The sequence below is a fragment of the Octodon degus genome, unplaced genomic scaffold (genome assembly GCF_000260255.1).
Source record: "Octodon degus isolate 3935 unplaced genomic scaffold, OctDeg1.0 scaffold00017, whole genome shotgun sequence".
NCBI classification, from domain to species: domain Eukaryota; kingdom Metazoa; phylum Chordata; class Mammalia; order Rodentia; family Octodontidae; genus Octodon; species Octodon degus.
The window spans coordinates 24,250,063-24,264,256 of record NW_004524593.1 but is presented as its reverse complement, the minus strand read 5'-3'; the positions used below and the strand labels follow the sequence as shown (position 1 = coordinate 24,264,256).

General features: G+C 37.9%; 1 protein-coding gene across 1 annotated transcript in view; it reads right to left on the bottom strand.

Moving 5' to 3' along the window:
- Dnah14 (dynein axonemal heavy chain 14) overlaps positions 1-14,194 on the bottom strand; it is a 394,744-nt gene that overhangs the window by 230,673 nt on the left and 149,877 nt on the right. The window contains 4 exon segments of the mRNA XM_012513730.1: positions 939-1,084; positions 1,832-1,885; positions 6,631-6,862; positions 8,578-8,877. Coding sequence (XP_012369184.1) covers positions 939-1,084; positions 1,832-1,885; positions 6,631-6,862; positions 8,578-8,877 — 732 coding nt within the window.

The window sequence follows — 14,194 nt, the reverse complement described above, 5'->3', positions numbered from 1 at the left end:
AAAAAAAAAGATATATTTGACCATGTCTAAACAATTTTGTGGGACTGAGATAGAAGGTATTTGTGTTAATGGTATTTACTCAAGGAACCTGGGGAATTCAAGGAACAAGAGCTCTTCTTGGATGACAGAACAGAGTGCACAGCGTAGATTTTCTGCTTCAGCATGGAACACAGTACACTTCCCAAGTATTCCTTTCCCTAGTTAAAACAAAAACAAAAACAAAAACCCTCTGGGATCGCTGTGATAAAAGGCCTTTGGCATGACACTAGTGTCCTGTAGTTGGCACTGGTGGTACAGACAATGACCAAAGAGGGTGGTCAAAACATAAGAAAAAAGGACAACTAGGACAGAATCTAGGGAAGCCTTGGACAAAAACTGAGCAAATTATGAGAGGTTGAATATGGGAAGAATGGGAGAAATGTGAGTTCCTGTGACTTACAGCCCTAACCATAGACTTATGTGGGCTGTCAACACTAGCTTTAACAGTTTGAAGAGAATCCACAAGGGAACAAACAAAACCCGCAAGTCACTGCCCTTTATTCATATTTTTGGAAAACAGAAATTTTAAACTCACAAATTCATTTGTGTCCAAAAAGGAAATAATGTGGTTCCTTCAATTACTCTGAGGAGAAAAAAAAGAATTCTGCTGGGGTTACTAAACAGTAGTGACCCTAACATGTGTGTGGCTATTGCAGAGTTTTTCAGTAAAAGCACCTTCATCAGTGCAATGAAACAAGGGTGGCGTGGCCAGTGGTACTTCTAAAGAAGAACGTAGATTAATAATAACAAAAAAGAAACATTTCCTTTCTTTAAATAAAATATCCTAAAATGAAAAGACAAGAAAATCTAAAATGGAAAAAACAAACCGGGAAACCCCACAACCACCCTAGATGTGTTGAGGACCTCATAACCACCGGATGGCACGGCTACGCAGTCACCTGGCAGAACGGCTGTCCCGCGCTGCCTTCAACGCCAGCATCTGGGCAGCCAGGGCGGCGAGGACCTCGGTGCTCACGCGGTTCAGTTCATCCAGGCAGCACCAGGCGCCTGACTGCGCCAGCCCGAACACGAACCGGCCCACGATCTGGAGAGAAAGAAAAAAAAAAGTAGACCGGTTGCACTCCGGCTGGGACAATAACTTATATGTTTCCTTGCAATGCTGTCACCCCGCCGTCATCCTTAGGTCCCCTCCTTCAGGCCCTTCGGGCACACGTCCACCCGCGGGGCTCCACCTCAGCAGCTCATCAGGTGGTGTAAAGCGCGACAACAGAGGAGCCCTCCTCCTGCTCAAGCATCGCCTGGGCGATCCATCGGATGCTGAAAGCCGGAGGGCTTTTCTAGCGAGACCTGAACCGGGTGGGGGTGGGGGCAAGGTAGGGGTGGAGTGGGGGTGGGGTGGGCGTCGGGGTGAGAGGAGGGGTGCAGAGGGGTTCCAGGTCAGACTCCATGGGCTCCTGTGTGGGGTAGGCGCCGCCACCTTGAGATCTACTGGTCTATGAATGTCACCAACAGGAACAGAAGAATGCTGCTGGACACCCGCTAGGGTGCAAAGCAGCTTCTCCTGGGTCAGCAGGACAGCAGAGCTAGTCTTCTAAAATTTAGCTGATGTAGAGGCGCCAGCTCGTAATCTCAGCACTGCAGGGACTGAGGCAGGAGGACAGTAGCAAGTTGGAGGCCAACTATATAGTGAGTTCAAGGCCAGCCTGAACTACATAGCGAGACCCTGTGTCATAAAAAAGCATAGGGTCTTCCATATCTCTAAGACATTTTTCATTCCTCAGTGATATTTTTATGTCTATAGTAATTTTTCCTGAGTATGTATAAGCTTTACCTTATAGTCCAGATCTTCAAAACAGTTGAAGACCACACAATGTTTACCTAAAGCCTGGAAAACAAAAATATTGTTTTAATACATTTCTTGAATTATGATACAAAATACTAATATTGGAACCGTCAAAGTGATAAAATGTCTATTAAACTTTTGAGAAAAAAATTGCAACATTTTTCAATTCAAAGATGAATTAGGTAACAAATTTAGAAATTCACATAATTCTAGTGTAAAGGTACAAGACTGTTAGAATATATAGTAGTTCATTAGCTTACACACCATGAAGGTGATATTTACACAAGTCTACAAATACAAACCTAAGAAGAAAACCTGCCACTAGTGATACATACAATACCTTCTGCTGGTTACTCCTCCTCTCTCACACAAACACATGTTAATTCTTCACATGCTAGTTCACATGTAACATGCTAAGTGAATACAAAGCACATGTTCACTTACCAAGATCCTAGGTCCTCATATATTAAGAAATCAAAAAATAATTGATAAAATGTATGAACTAACATGTATTCTTTACATATAGTAAACATCTTAACAGCAAGAATGATGTAAATCTAAGATAACATTAAAATTTGTGTGACAGGATGGTTCAATATATAGAAATGTATAAATGTAATACACTATATCATTAGAGCAAAATCTAAAAACCACATGATCATCTCAATTGATGCAGAAAAGGCCTTTGACAAAGTCCAACACTCATTCATGTTCAAAGTCCTACAGAAAATTGGAATAGAAGGCCTCTACTTCAATCTGATAAAAGCCATCTATAACAACCCAATAGTTAACATAATTCTAAATAGGGAAAAACTGAAATCTTTTACTCTCAGTTCTGGTACAAGACAAGGATGTCCTCTATCACCACTCCTATTCAATATAGTTCTGGAAACATGAGCTAGAGCCATTAGACAAGACAGAAAAATAAAAGGAATAAGAACAGGTAAAGAAGAAGTTAAATTACCATTATTTGTAGATGACACAATACTTTACTTGGAAGACCCAAAAAACTCCACCAAGAAGCTACTAGAATTGATATACAAATTCAGTAGCATAGCAGGATACAAAGTCAATACCCAAAAGTCAATAGCATTCCTCTACACAGACAACAAACACACTGAGAGGAAATTAGAGAAACCATACCTTTTACAAAAGCACCGAGCAAAATGAAATACCTTGGAATTCATCTAACTAGAGAAGTTAAAAATCTTTTCAAGGAAAATTACAGTACTCTGAAAAAAGAGATGGTAGAGGATTTCAGAAAATGGAAAGATATTCCATGCTCCTGGATAGGAAGAACTAACATGTTGGAGATGGCCATACTCCCAAAATTGTTGTACAGATTTAATGCAATTCCTATCAGACTACCACCAACATACCTCACAGACCTAGAGAAATCATTCCTAACATTTATTTGGAACCAGAAAAGACCTAGAATAGCAAAGGCAATCCTGGGCAACAAAGACAAGGAAGAAGGCATTAAAATTCCTGACTTAAAATTATACTACAAAGCTACTGTGATAAAATCAGCATGGTACTGGCAACAAAACAGACCTGAGGATCAATGGAATAGATTAGAAGATGCAGAGGCCTCTAAGAACACAGTCACCTGATGTTCAACAAAGGGGAAAAACACGCTTACTGGAAGAAAGATAGCCTGTTTAACAAATGATGCTGGAAAAACTGACTCTCTATATGCTGAAAACTAAAACTTGACCCAGGACTATCACCATGCACCAAACTACAGTCAAAGTGGGTTAAAGATCTAAACATTAAAACAGAAACACTAAATCTCCTGGAAGAGAAAGTAGGAGGAAATCTTGAAGACATAGGGGTAGGCAAAGAGTACATGAACAAAAATTAAATCACATGGGTAATACTTGAAAGAATTAACCACTGGGACCTCCTCTTATTAAGAAATTTTTGCATGCCAAAAGAAATTACCAACAAAGTAAAAAGACAACCCACAAATTTAAAAAAAATCTTGACTAATAAGCACTCAAAGGTCTGCTCTCTAGAATTTATAAAGAACTAAAAAACATTAGGGCCCCAAAATTTAAAGACCCAATCCAGAATTGGGCATCCGAGATGAACACACACTTCTCAGAGGATGAAATTAGAGAAGCGAATAAATATATAAAAAATGCTCCACATCACTAGCCATCTGTGAAATGCAAATTAAAACAACACTGAGATACCATCTCACCCCACAAAGAATGGCTATCATAAAGAAATCAGCCAACAACAAGTGTTGGAGAGGCTGTGGGGAAAAAGGAACCCTTCTCCACTGCTGGTGGGAATGTAGACTGGTGAAACTATTATGAAAATCAGTGTGGAGAATACTTAAAAATTAGGACTGGAAATCTCATTCAAACCAGCTATCCCCCTACTGGGAATTTTCCCAGAGGAACTGAAAACGTCATATCATAGTGATATATGTGTACCTATGTTTATAGCAGCACAATTTGTGATAGTCAAATCTTGGAAACAACCAAGATGCCCATCACCTGAGGAATGGATGAAAAAGATGTAGTATTTTTATACAATGGAGTATTACTCAGCTATAAAGAATGATAAACTCGAAGCCTTCATATTTAAGTGGATGCCACTTGAAGATATACTCATAAGTGAATAAACCAGATTGACATGTGTAAATATCATATGGTCTCCCTAGTATAAGAACTCAAAAGAAGTAATAACACAATAGAAAGGTATAACACAATTAAAAGGAAAGTGAGAACTTGAGGATTGGGCCATGAGGAGAGGGCAAGGAGAAAAGCTGGGAAACATGACAGGGGCAAAGCCATACATTTGTACGCACAAGATGGGTAAGGCAAGGATTCTGAGATACTGCAGCATGTTTTTGAAACTAGCAGTTAATTGGTAGGATTCTCACCCTGACTAACTATATATGCTGATGGCTGTGAACTAAGCAGCTGCACTGAAGACAGCAATGTGTAATGGTCGGGTCATGCTCAGAATGCCTGCCATTCTGGTCTTCTAAATACGTACTACTTGTCATGACATACCAATTACTGCCACACTGTCTCTCAAGTAAATGCTTGTTTTAAAAAAAAGGCAATAAATGAAAACAAGAGACAGGAAAAAAAATGTCACAGGACTATCTTGCTACAATACTGTATATGGTTAGATTTCTTAATTTCTGTGTAGAATTATGTAATTGTTTATTCATATTTTTTCAATTTTTTTTAAACTTTTTTAATTTTTGTCTTCATATTCTTCAGGGACTTAAAGTTTAACCTATCAACACTTGATGGAAAATACCTGTTCTATGTTATGCCTAAGATGTTTGATATTCAGACAGTTAGGTTAAACCCAACTGCATATGTTGTAGGGTAAAAATAAGCTTCTCTTCTGGAGGATTGACAACCTAAGTTTGCAGACCAAAAATTAGAGAAAAAGAAGGACTGCAAGGATAGCCAACATTTTGGCCCTAGCCTTTCAAGGTCAGTGAGGACTCAGGACATAGGAGAACCTATACTGTAACGTTATGTAACTCAGTTGTGTCCCATATTTTCTGATCAAGGAGATTATAGGGCCACAGAGAAATGTGATCCATGATGTAGAGTGTGCCTAAGGAGAGTCACCTGGAGAGAAAACATTCTCTCAGGCTTTCACTGAGAGCAAATTGGTCAAGCAATGGCCATGACTCATCCACATGGCTGACACTCACAAATGATCTACAAACTGCAGTATAGGATTTCAGGTTAAATCCTGAGGAGATTCAACTGATGTTATCAGATACAAAAGTTACTTTTCTTGTTATATAGGCCTTGCTTTATCTTGGTCTTAACCATCCAGCAGAAAAGTATGAAAACAAAGTATAAAAAGGCCACATTAATATGCAGAGCTGTAAAATGCTCAAGTCAACAACTTTGGACATTGCCAGTCTTACAGAAAGCCCACTACTATTATGGACTACTGGACTGTATTGGGAGATTCTGTTGAATTCAAGCACCTACAATATTTAAATGACAATGGAATGTCCTTCTCTGACAAAACTAACAAAAAAAGTGGGATAGAAATGAATGACCCTTTTGTACCTGTATAGTCAAAATAGGTAGGCTATATATACAGTTCCACTCTCTTAATTCAATGAATAGAGAGGTTTGTTATAATAGTGTTTGAGACAGGATATTATGTCTGCATCTTGTACAATGAATAACCACTAAGACAACAATATGCAATGTATTAATTACTGTAAATGTGCCAGTAATTGGTTGTAAAACTGTCTCATTGATATTTGTTTCTCAATAAAATTATAAAAAATAAATAAAAATTTAAATGATAAATAAATAAATAGAATGTCATATACCCCAAATGTTACCAAACCATCTAGCCCAATATAATAGAACATATGGAACTTTTCCATTATTACTGTTTTTCACCTTCAGAGGATAGGGTGAATGACATGGCACATGATAATTCTTCCCAACATTATATTTGTTTGGCTTTGATTGTATTGTTTCTCCCTCACTTGATTATAAGGACAGTGAACACTTTTATTACTGATCAGTGCCTTCCTATACGGTGATTGGAACTTGAATATCAGTAAATAATTTTTCTCCAAGACATACAGAAATTAAATTATTTGAACAAATGCCACCTAGGAAAAAATTGACAATGAGACTAGAATTTCAAATCAGCAATCTCAAACAAATATGTCAAAAGCGGGAAATTCACTAATAAAGCATAAAAATAAAAAAAATAAAATTTGTGTGACAGAAATAAAAGAAGTTTCTTTTCTGGATTTGGAAGCTACTTACTTTTGCTAGATCTTTAACAGTCTCTGTCTTTCCTACTCCAGCGGGGCCAGCAGTGCAGCCTCCCAAGTTCCAGTTCAGAGCTCTTGTGAGGGTGAGCCAGCAGCGGGCTGTGAGGGGCGTGATGACCAGCCTGGGGGTACAGCCCAAGTACTCATAGCCATAGGCAAAGCTGGCATCTCCTTGAGACACGTAACACAACCTTTGTTTCTCATTCCACTTGTATTGCAAGTGTCTGAAAACAATATTTAAATGCTTATATTGTCTGGGTAAAATCATTTTTATTTTTCACATGCAGAAATAAGATTAGAGTATTGATGATAAAACAAAAATCAAAATATAAAAATAAATGAGAATAAATATAAAATTCTCCAATGTCTGTGTTAGATATGACCTCTTTACACTCAGGCAACCAAAAGCATACGAGCACTTCGTCCTAGCCAGAGTCCTTTGCTGAGCTGAGGTGTTTTATACAGGTATTCCTATACAGGAATCATCCCTGTGAATGTTTCCAAAAACAATGTGAGTGGAGACATTATTCACTGTAATCTAAATCCTTGTTTTGAGAGGACCGGAGACAAATGTTATTTAGATATAAAAAAAAATTGAACCTTGGAGAAATTCATGTGTATTTATCCTATGGACATTGTACATTACCTTCTTGTACTTGGGGTGATCCTCCCGCTTTCAGCCTCCCCAGTGCTGGGATTACAGGTGTGTACTACTACACCTAGACTGTGGGCAGGGCTGATGCAGCATGTGGTGCCAGGGATTGAACACGGTCCCTGAGCTTGCCTAAACTTGCCTAAGCAGGCACTTTAGTCTGTTGAGCTATCTTGCCAGCCCCCATGATATTCATTCTTGACTAATTTATGACTTCATTGGTATGGACTGACTCTCTCTCTCTCTCTCTCTCTCTCTCTCTCTCTCTCTCTCTATCTATCTATCTTTTGGTGGAACCAGGGATTGAACTCAGGCCCTTTAACTTGCCAGGGAAGCGCTTATTCCACTGTGCCATCTCCCTGGCCTAGACTCATTTCTTAAAATAAGCATACATTAAACAATATTTTAAAATGAATTTTACATTGCATTCCTAAAACTATCAGAATAATGTCATGGAAATATCATCCTTATACATCTTGAATTGTTTAGTGTTGCTCTGATTTGGAGTTGAAGTAGATCCTGGTCCAGCCCAGAGTTGCTAAAGGTCTCTACAGACAGTTTCATCTTTGCAATTTCTCTCTCTCTCTCTCTTTTTATGGCACTTTGTGGTCAGTTATACACCCTCATTATAAACCCTTGAAACCCTTTCTGGAACAAGAGGAAATACTATAAAGAAATCTTTAAAAACATGTAAATTTTCAAGATAAACTTTGCAACAAAATTTTAATGTTTCTCAGTTACCAACTTGTAAGTCTTAGATGACACAACAAAACTAAGAGAAAAACTTTAAAAATTCAAAAATTTGAAACTCTACATTTAGTGTTGAGAATCTTATGCTTGATTTCCTTCTTTTTCTGTGCTTTCATGTTCGACTGCTTCATTCTAGGTGGGAGGAAGGGAGTTTCTGGTTTGAGGAATCAGCTGGAAACGTTCCTAGATTTGTTTTTCTCCAATCTGGTTTAACTCAGAAAAAGTTAGAAAAAACAGTCATGAGGCAGACTTCTCATTACCCTTGCAAACCATTCCTGGCTGGGTGGTACAGCACAGTTGCAACTAGAGGGGAGCATAATTAGGAGAGGAAGCAGAAAGACGAGGGCAGGGACAGTAGAACAGAGAAAGAAGAAAGCTTAAGAAAATGGTGCTCCAGTTGTTGCAGTTTGCTTAGAATACCAACAAATTCCTGGAAATTGAAAGTTGGTTTGACATAGTCTGAAGCAGAGAGCCAATTTACCTGAAGATAGGGTTACAGGAAGTTACTGTATGCAGTTACAGCTCACGTCAGCCTACCTGGTCCATTCAAAATCCTCTGCACTGAAGGTGTTTTTAAGTAGTAAATCCTTCACAATGTCTCTGCAGTGAACATAAAGAGTAAGCAAGGCACTGAGGACATTTTTTGTCCTAGAATTACTAGTACTCGGCACAACCAGCTCTGCAGCTGCTTCTAGATGACCGAGCACAGTCGTATGGACCTTTCCTAGCTCTTCTTTTGAATGAGAACTCCCAAAACTTCTGATACAGTCATTGTAAAACATGATCTGGCTCTGAAAAAAGTAAAATATATCAGTTTAAATATACATTTTATTTTATCTTATCTATTTTTTTGTGTGGTTAATTTTTTTGGCGGAACCGGGGATTGAACTCAGACCCTTGCACTTGCCAGGGAAGCACTTATTCCACTGAGCCATCTCCCTGGCCCCCTACATTTTATTTTAAATTAAAACATTTTCATGAAGTATGTGTGATGCCAAAGTGATACACATAGAAGACCTTGTCTGCAACTGTATTTTTCAGAAATTTTATGTAACTTCCATTATTTGATCTCTCTTTTCACATTCACCCTTCCCATAGATACCAGAGCTGTGTTAAAAGGGCAATTGGATGAAGGTCACATTGACTGGAAGTTAAAAGAGGGCAGGACATCTGGAAAGCTTGTAGGTTCCGGCCTGTACAGTTGAGTGAATTGTGGCTCCAGTCCCACACTCACTAAAATAGGGCCTACTAGAGGAAGGGTGAGTTGTGGATGAAAGGACATAATAAATTCACTTTGGGCACATACTGAATTTTAAGTGCCTAAAATAGGATTAGAAAGTTATACATACAGTGTAATTTGCATTGATGCAGTATCATAGTGAGATTTTTTCCCAAGCAGGCAAGAAAGTAAAGTACTAGAAACCCAGTGTATCAAACAACATTCTTGACTGCATACTATGGAAACTGATGCTGAAATTCATAGAGAATTTTGCAGTCTCATAATCAGCAGGTCACAGGAAACTAGAAACTGGGCCTTGAGAAATGGACAGAGCAAGAGTCTGTGACAGGCAGCAGAAGTCACAGGCAGGGTGGGGCCACAGGAGAGTCTGTACTGCTGCCCTTCAGACATGTATTCCAGATCCACAGCCTCAAGTGAGAATGCTCATGGTAAGGGGGAATATGAACCAGATTTTAAAATTTTTTTCTTGTTTATTCATAGAGGAATTACTAATTACCACATCCTGGATAAATCCATATTGAAATTATCTTAGTGGCCATTGTATACAGACATTTTAAGTCTCCAGCCCTTCAGTGATGTCTTTTTATTTCCGTTCACAGACAGCTCCTCATGTAACATATACATAAATACAAGATAATAGAGTTATAAATTGTATCCTGAGATGAGAAATTAGCAGCAAGGAGAGTAGATATGGGAAAAACTTTGGCAAGAGCATATTTAATGAGTGAAGTGGACACCTACCTTAAAATTGTTTCTGGAAGTAGAGTACAAGGTGGTTAATGGTTATATCTAAGATGTCCTCCAAAACTCCCATGTGTTCAGAGAGAGGGTTTTCCACAAGGTGACTGGATCATGAGGACTCTAATGTCATTACTGGTCAATTGATAAGAACAGAATCTGATGGTGTTATTGGCAAGTGATGGAAACAGGAGGTGGGGCCTGGGTGAAGGGAGTAGATCCTACCAGTGGGATCTTGCCCTTAACCCCTTCCTCTCAGCTGTTTCCCCTCTGCCTGTCTCTTGGTTTGAGATGAACAGCATTCTTCCACTACACTCTTCTGCCGTGATGTTTTTGCCTTGGATCCAGCCAAGCATGGACTGAAGTCTTTGAAATTGTGAGCCAAATTAACTTCACCTCTGAGTTTTCCCCCAGGATTTGTCACAGTAATCAAAAGCTAACACAGGCTATTTCTTATTGTTGAACGTATTTGGAGCACCAGGGCCTGTGGAAACCTTTCTGTAACATAGCAAACTGGCTGTTCTTCCTTTGATTATTTGAAGTTTTGTTAAACCAGAGAAATGTGGTCAACTCCTCTCTTGTCACCTTTATAAGCAACAATTTGAGATCTGAGATTCATCCAGTCAGGGAGACATGGAAAGAGACTGAGATCTGACCAACATAATTTGTGTCTACAATCCCAGGTTACCTTAACAAAAACTTGAAACTTGTGTGGGTTAGGGCAAAGTAAAAAGACATGAAGTTATTTTCACATGGAATAAAAAATTATAAGTGAAGTATACTTAAAAATACTTGATAATGGTGGGAGGTATCAATATGGTTTCTACCTTCATCACTCCAGAACAGCTAATGTCTCCCAGGTTACCAAAATCATTCATAAATTACAGCCAAAATAGCTTTCGGATCTGTTTAGAACCTTTAAAATTATGGCTACTCTTTTTATGATCATTTAGTTTTTAGAAAAAAATCAAACAAAAGCGTTCTTTGTTAGACAGGTATGGTAGTACATGTCTATATCCCAGAACTCTAGAGGCTATGGCAAGAAAATCGTAAGTGTGAGGCTAGCCTAGGCTGCATAATGAATTCAAGGCATGCCTGAACTACACAGTGAGACGTTTAAAAACAAAAACAAGAACAACAAAAATGATCTTTTTTCTTCTGTTGATTACCATGGCAACTCCATACTTTTTATTTCTTCCTAGCCACTTTTTTTCAGTCCTCTTCATGGGTTCTCCTTTTGTCTATTACATGTTGATGTTTCTTAGGGTCTTTTCTTATCTCCCCCCCCCCTTTTTTTTGTTTTATACATTATTCTGGGGAAGTTTCACTACTCCTTTGGCTTTAACATCTTTAAAAAAAAAAAGCCCAGCTAATTTTTTTTTCACCTTAAACTTCTTTCATTTCTCTTCACCTTTACCTTTGCTAGTGCAATAATTAGCACTAGCAAATATGCATTTATTGAGCAGAATGATGGATTCTTTTAAGATATCCATGGCTTAACCCCCAGAACCTGTGAATATGCTACTTTACACAAAAAATGGACTTTACAGATATTATTAAATTAAGATTCTTGATATGGACTGTCTAAATGGCCCCAGTGTGGTTGTATTTGTATCAGCTTTCTCCTCACAGAGACACAATATCCTACACCTACAATTTAAAGCAGCATGTTCATTTGGCTATATTTTGGAGGGTTCAGTCCAGGGTTACGTAGCTCTAAGGCAGAAGCATCATGGTGTAAGGGATGGCAGAGGAATGCTGCTCACCTCATGTCAGCCAGGAAGCAGAGACCAAAGGGAGGAGCCAGGAGGAGAGATTTACCCTCCAAAGGAACCCCCGTGACACACCTCTGCCTGATGGGCCTGGGCCCCCAACAGCACTTTTATCTATGAACTCATCAGTGGGTAGTGCCATGAGCAAATCATCTTCTGGAAATTTGAAGATGTAATGTAGAATACACGATAGTTCAGGGCATCAGTTTAGATCTAAACCAGAACATAGAACTTTAAAATTGGAGAATGTTTTCCACTTGTGGGAAATGGAAGCTGTGATACAGAAGAATGACCAGAGAGGTGCAATATTGCTAGCATTGAAGGTAAAGAGGCCAGAGCCAAGGAATGCTGAAAAAGGCTAGGAAATGGATTTTCCCAAGAGCCTCTAAGAGAAACATAGCCCAAATCTACATACTCCTACTGGAATGCATGCAACAAAACAGCAGTGACTTACCACTGTGAGCACCACTTGTCCTGGGTGAGACATCACCCACAGGGGAAAAATCTGGTACTTCCAGTTTTCAATTCCTTGAATCATAAATCTATAAACAAAATATCATATTATTCATAACTCATCATTAATTGGGACCATTTAATGATCAAGTATGACAAGACCATGGGGGTTTTTATTTTCGGATCTCTTATTTTCTATCTTAGGTATGTGTGTTTTGCCAAATAGATTTACGAAGAGTCTAATCCTTGCATAGTGTACATTCTTTTAATTGCTCTTCAATATTATCTGTACTTTTATGATAAAGCCATTGAATTTTAGACATGGTGAAATTAGAGGATACACTGGCTTTGAATTGTAAATACTATCAATGGCAAAATGTGTACTTAAAATACTTTCTACAAAATTAAATACTGGGTTAAATTGCCAGAACAATTTTAATACTAACATCCTTCATTTAGTTTAAAAAGTTATAATGAAAGGATAGAATTTATGAAAAATATTGAGATATGTTTATTTAAGATCAAAGCTCATACTGTCAATAGCATATATTTGGATATTATTATGGCATTTTTCTCCACAGAAAGTTTGTACGTTTCTTCTAAGTTGTATAGTAATAACAATAAGCTTGTCTTCTGGATGGTTAACAACCTAAGTTTGCAGACCAAAATCAGAGAAAAGGAGGGCTTTTCTCAAGGAAAGTCAACATTTTGGCCCTAGACTTGCAAGGTCAATTAAGACTCAGGACATATGAGAACCTGTACTGCAATGTTATGTAACTCGGTAGTGTCCCAAATTTTCTGATCAAGGAGATTATGGGGCCAAAGAGGAAAGTGATCGATGATGTAGAGTGTGCCTAAGGAGAGTTACATGGAGAGAAATCATTCCCTCAGGCTTTCACAGAGAGCACATTGGCCAAGCAATGGCCGTGACTCATCCACATGGTGACACTGACAAAGGTTCTACAATCTGAGGTACAGGATCTCAGGATAAATCCTGAGGGAATTTCACTAACTTTGTCAGACTCAAAAGCCTCAACTCTTGTTGCATAGGTCTTGCTTTACCTTGGTCTTAACCATTCAGCAGAAAAGTATAAAAATGAAATATAAGAAGCAAAGCCATGGTGTTATGTTGAGCTGTAAGGAGACTCAGGTCAACAATTTCTGACATTTCCAGTCAAGTGGAAGACCCAATACCATTATGGACTACTGGACTCTTTTAGAATATTTTGCTGAGTTTACACACCTATAATATTCAAATAATGGAACTTAACTAAAAAAGGGGATACAGATGAATGTCCATTTTGTATCTGTGTATTCTAATGGTTAGGATAGATATATACTTACATTCTCTTAATGAATAGAGGGATTTGTTCTAATGGTGTTTGTAAATAGGATATCATGTCGGCATCTTGCACAGCAATTAACCACTAGGAAGAATGTATGCAATGTGTTAATTATTGAAACTGTCCTACCAATTTGGTTTGAAACTGTCTCATTGCTATTTGTTTCTCAATAAAATTATGGAAAAAAAGAAAGTTTGTAAATTTCTTTATACTGAAATTGATTACTTTTGATTTAAATTTGTTTTACTGATACATTTTACAAATCCTCAACACTGAATTTTATTATTTTTCTAATATTGAAATGATCTTGTTTTTATATATTAATCTTAAATTTATTTAGAATTTATTGGAATATTTGAAATGAAGCATTGATTCAAGTCTTATTGATTACAAATAATAACATTATTATTTACCATTTCTGCTGAAGTTAAACATGTAGACATTTTTCTTGTCATTACTCTCTTTTTTCCCCCATAGTTTTATTGATAAACAAATAGCAATGAGAGTTTCAAATCAAATTGGTAGGACAGTTTCAATAATTAACACATTAGATACATTCTTCCTAGTGGTTAATTGCTGTACAAGATGTGGACATGATATCCTATTTA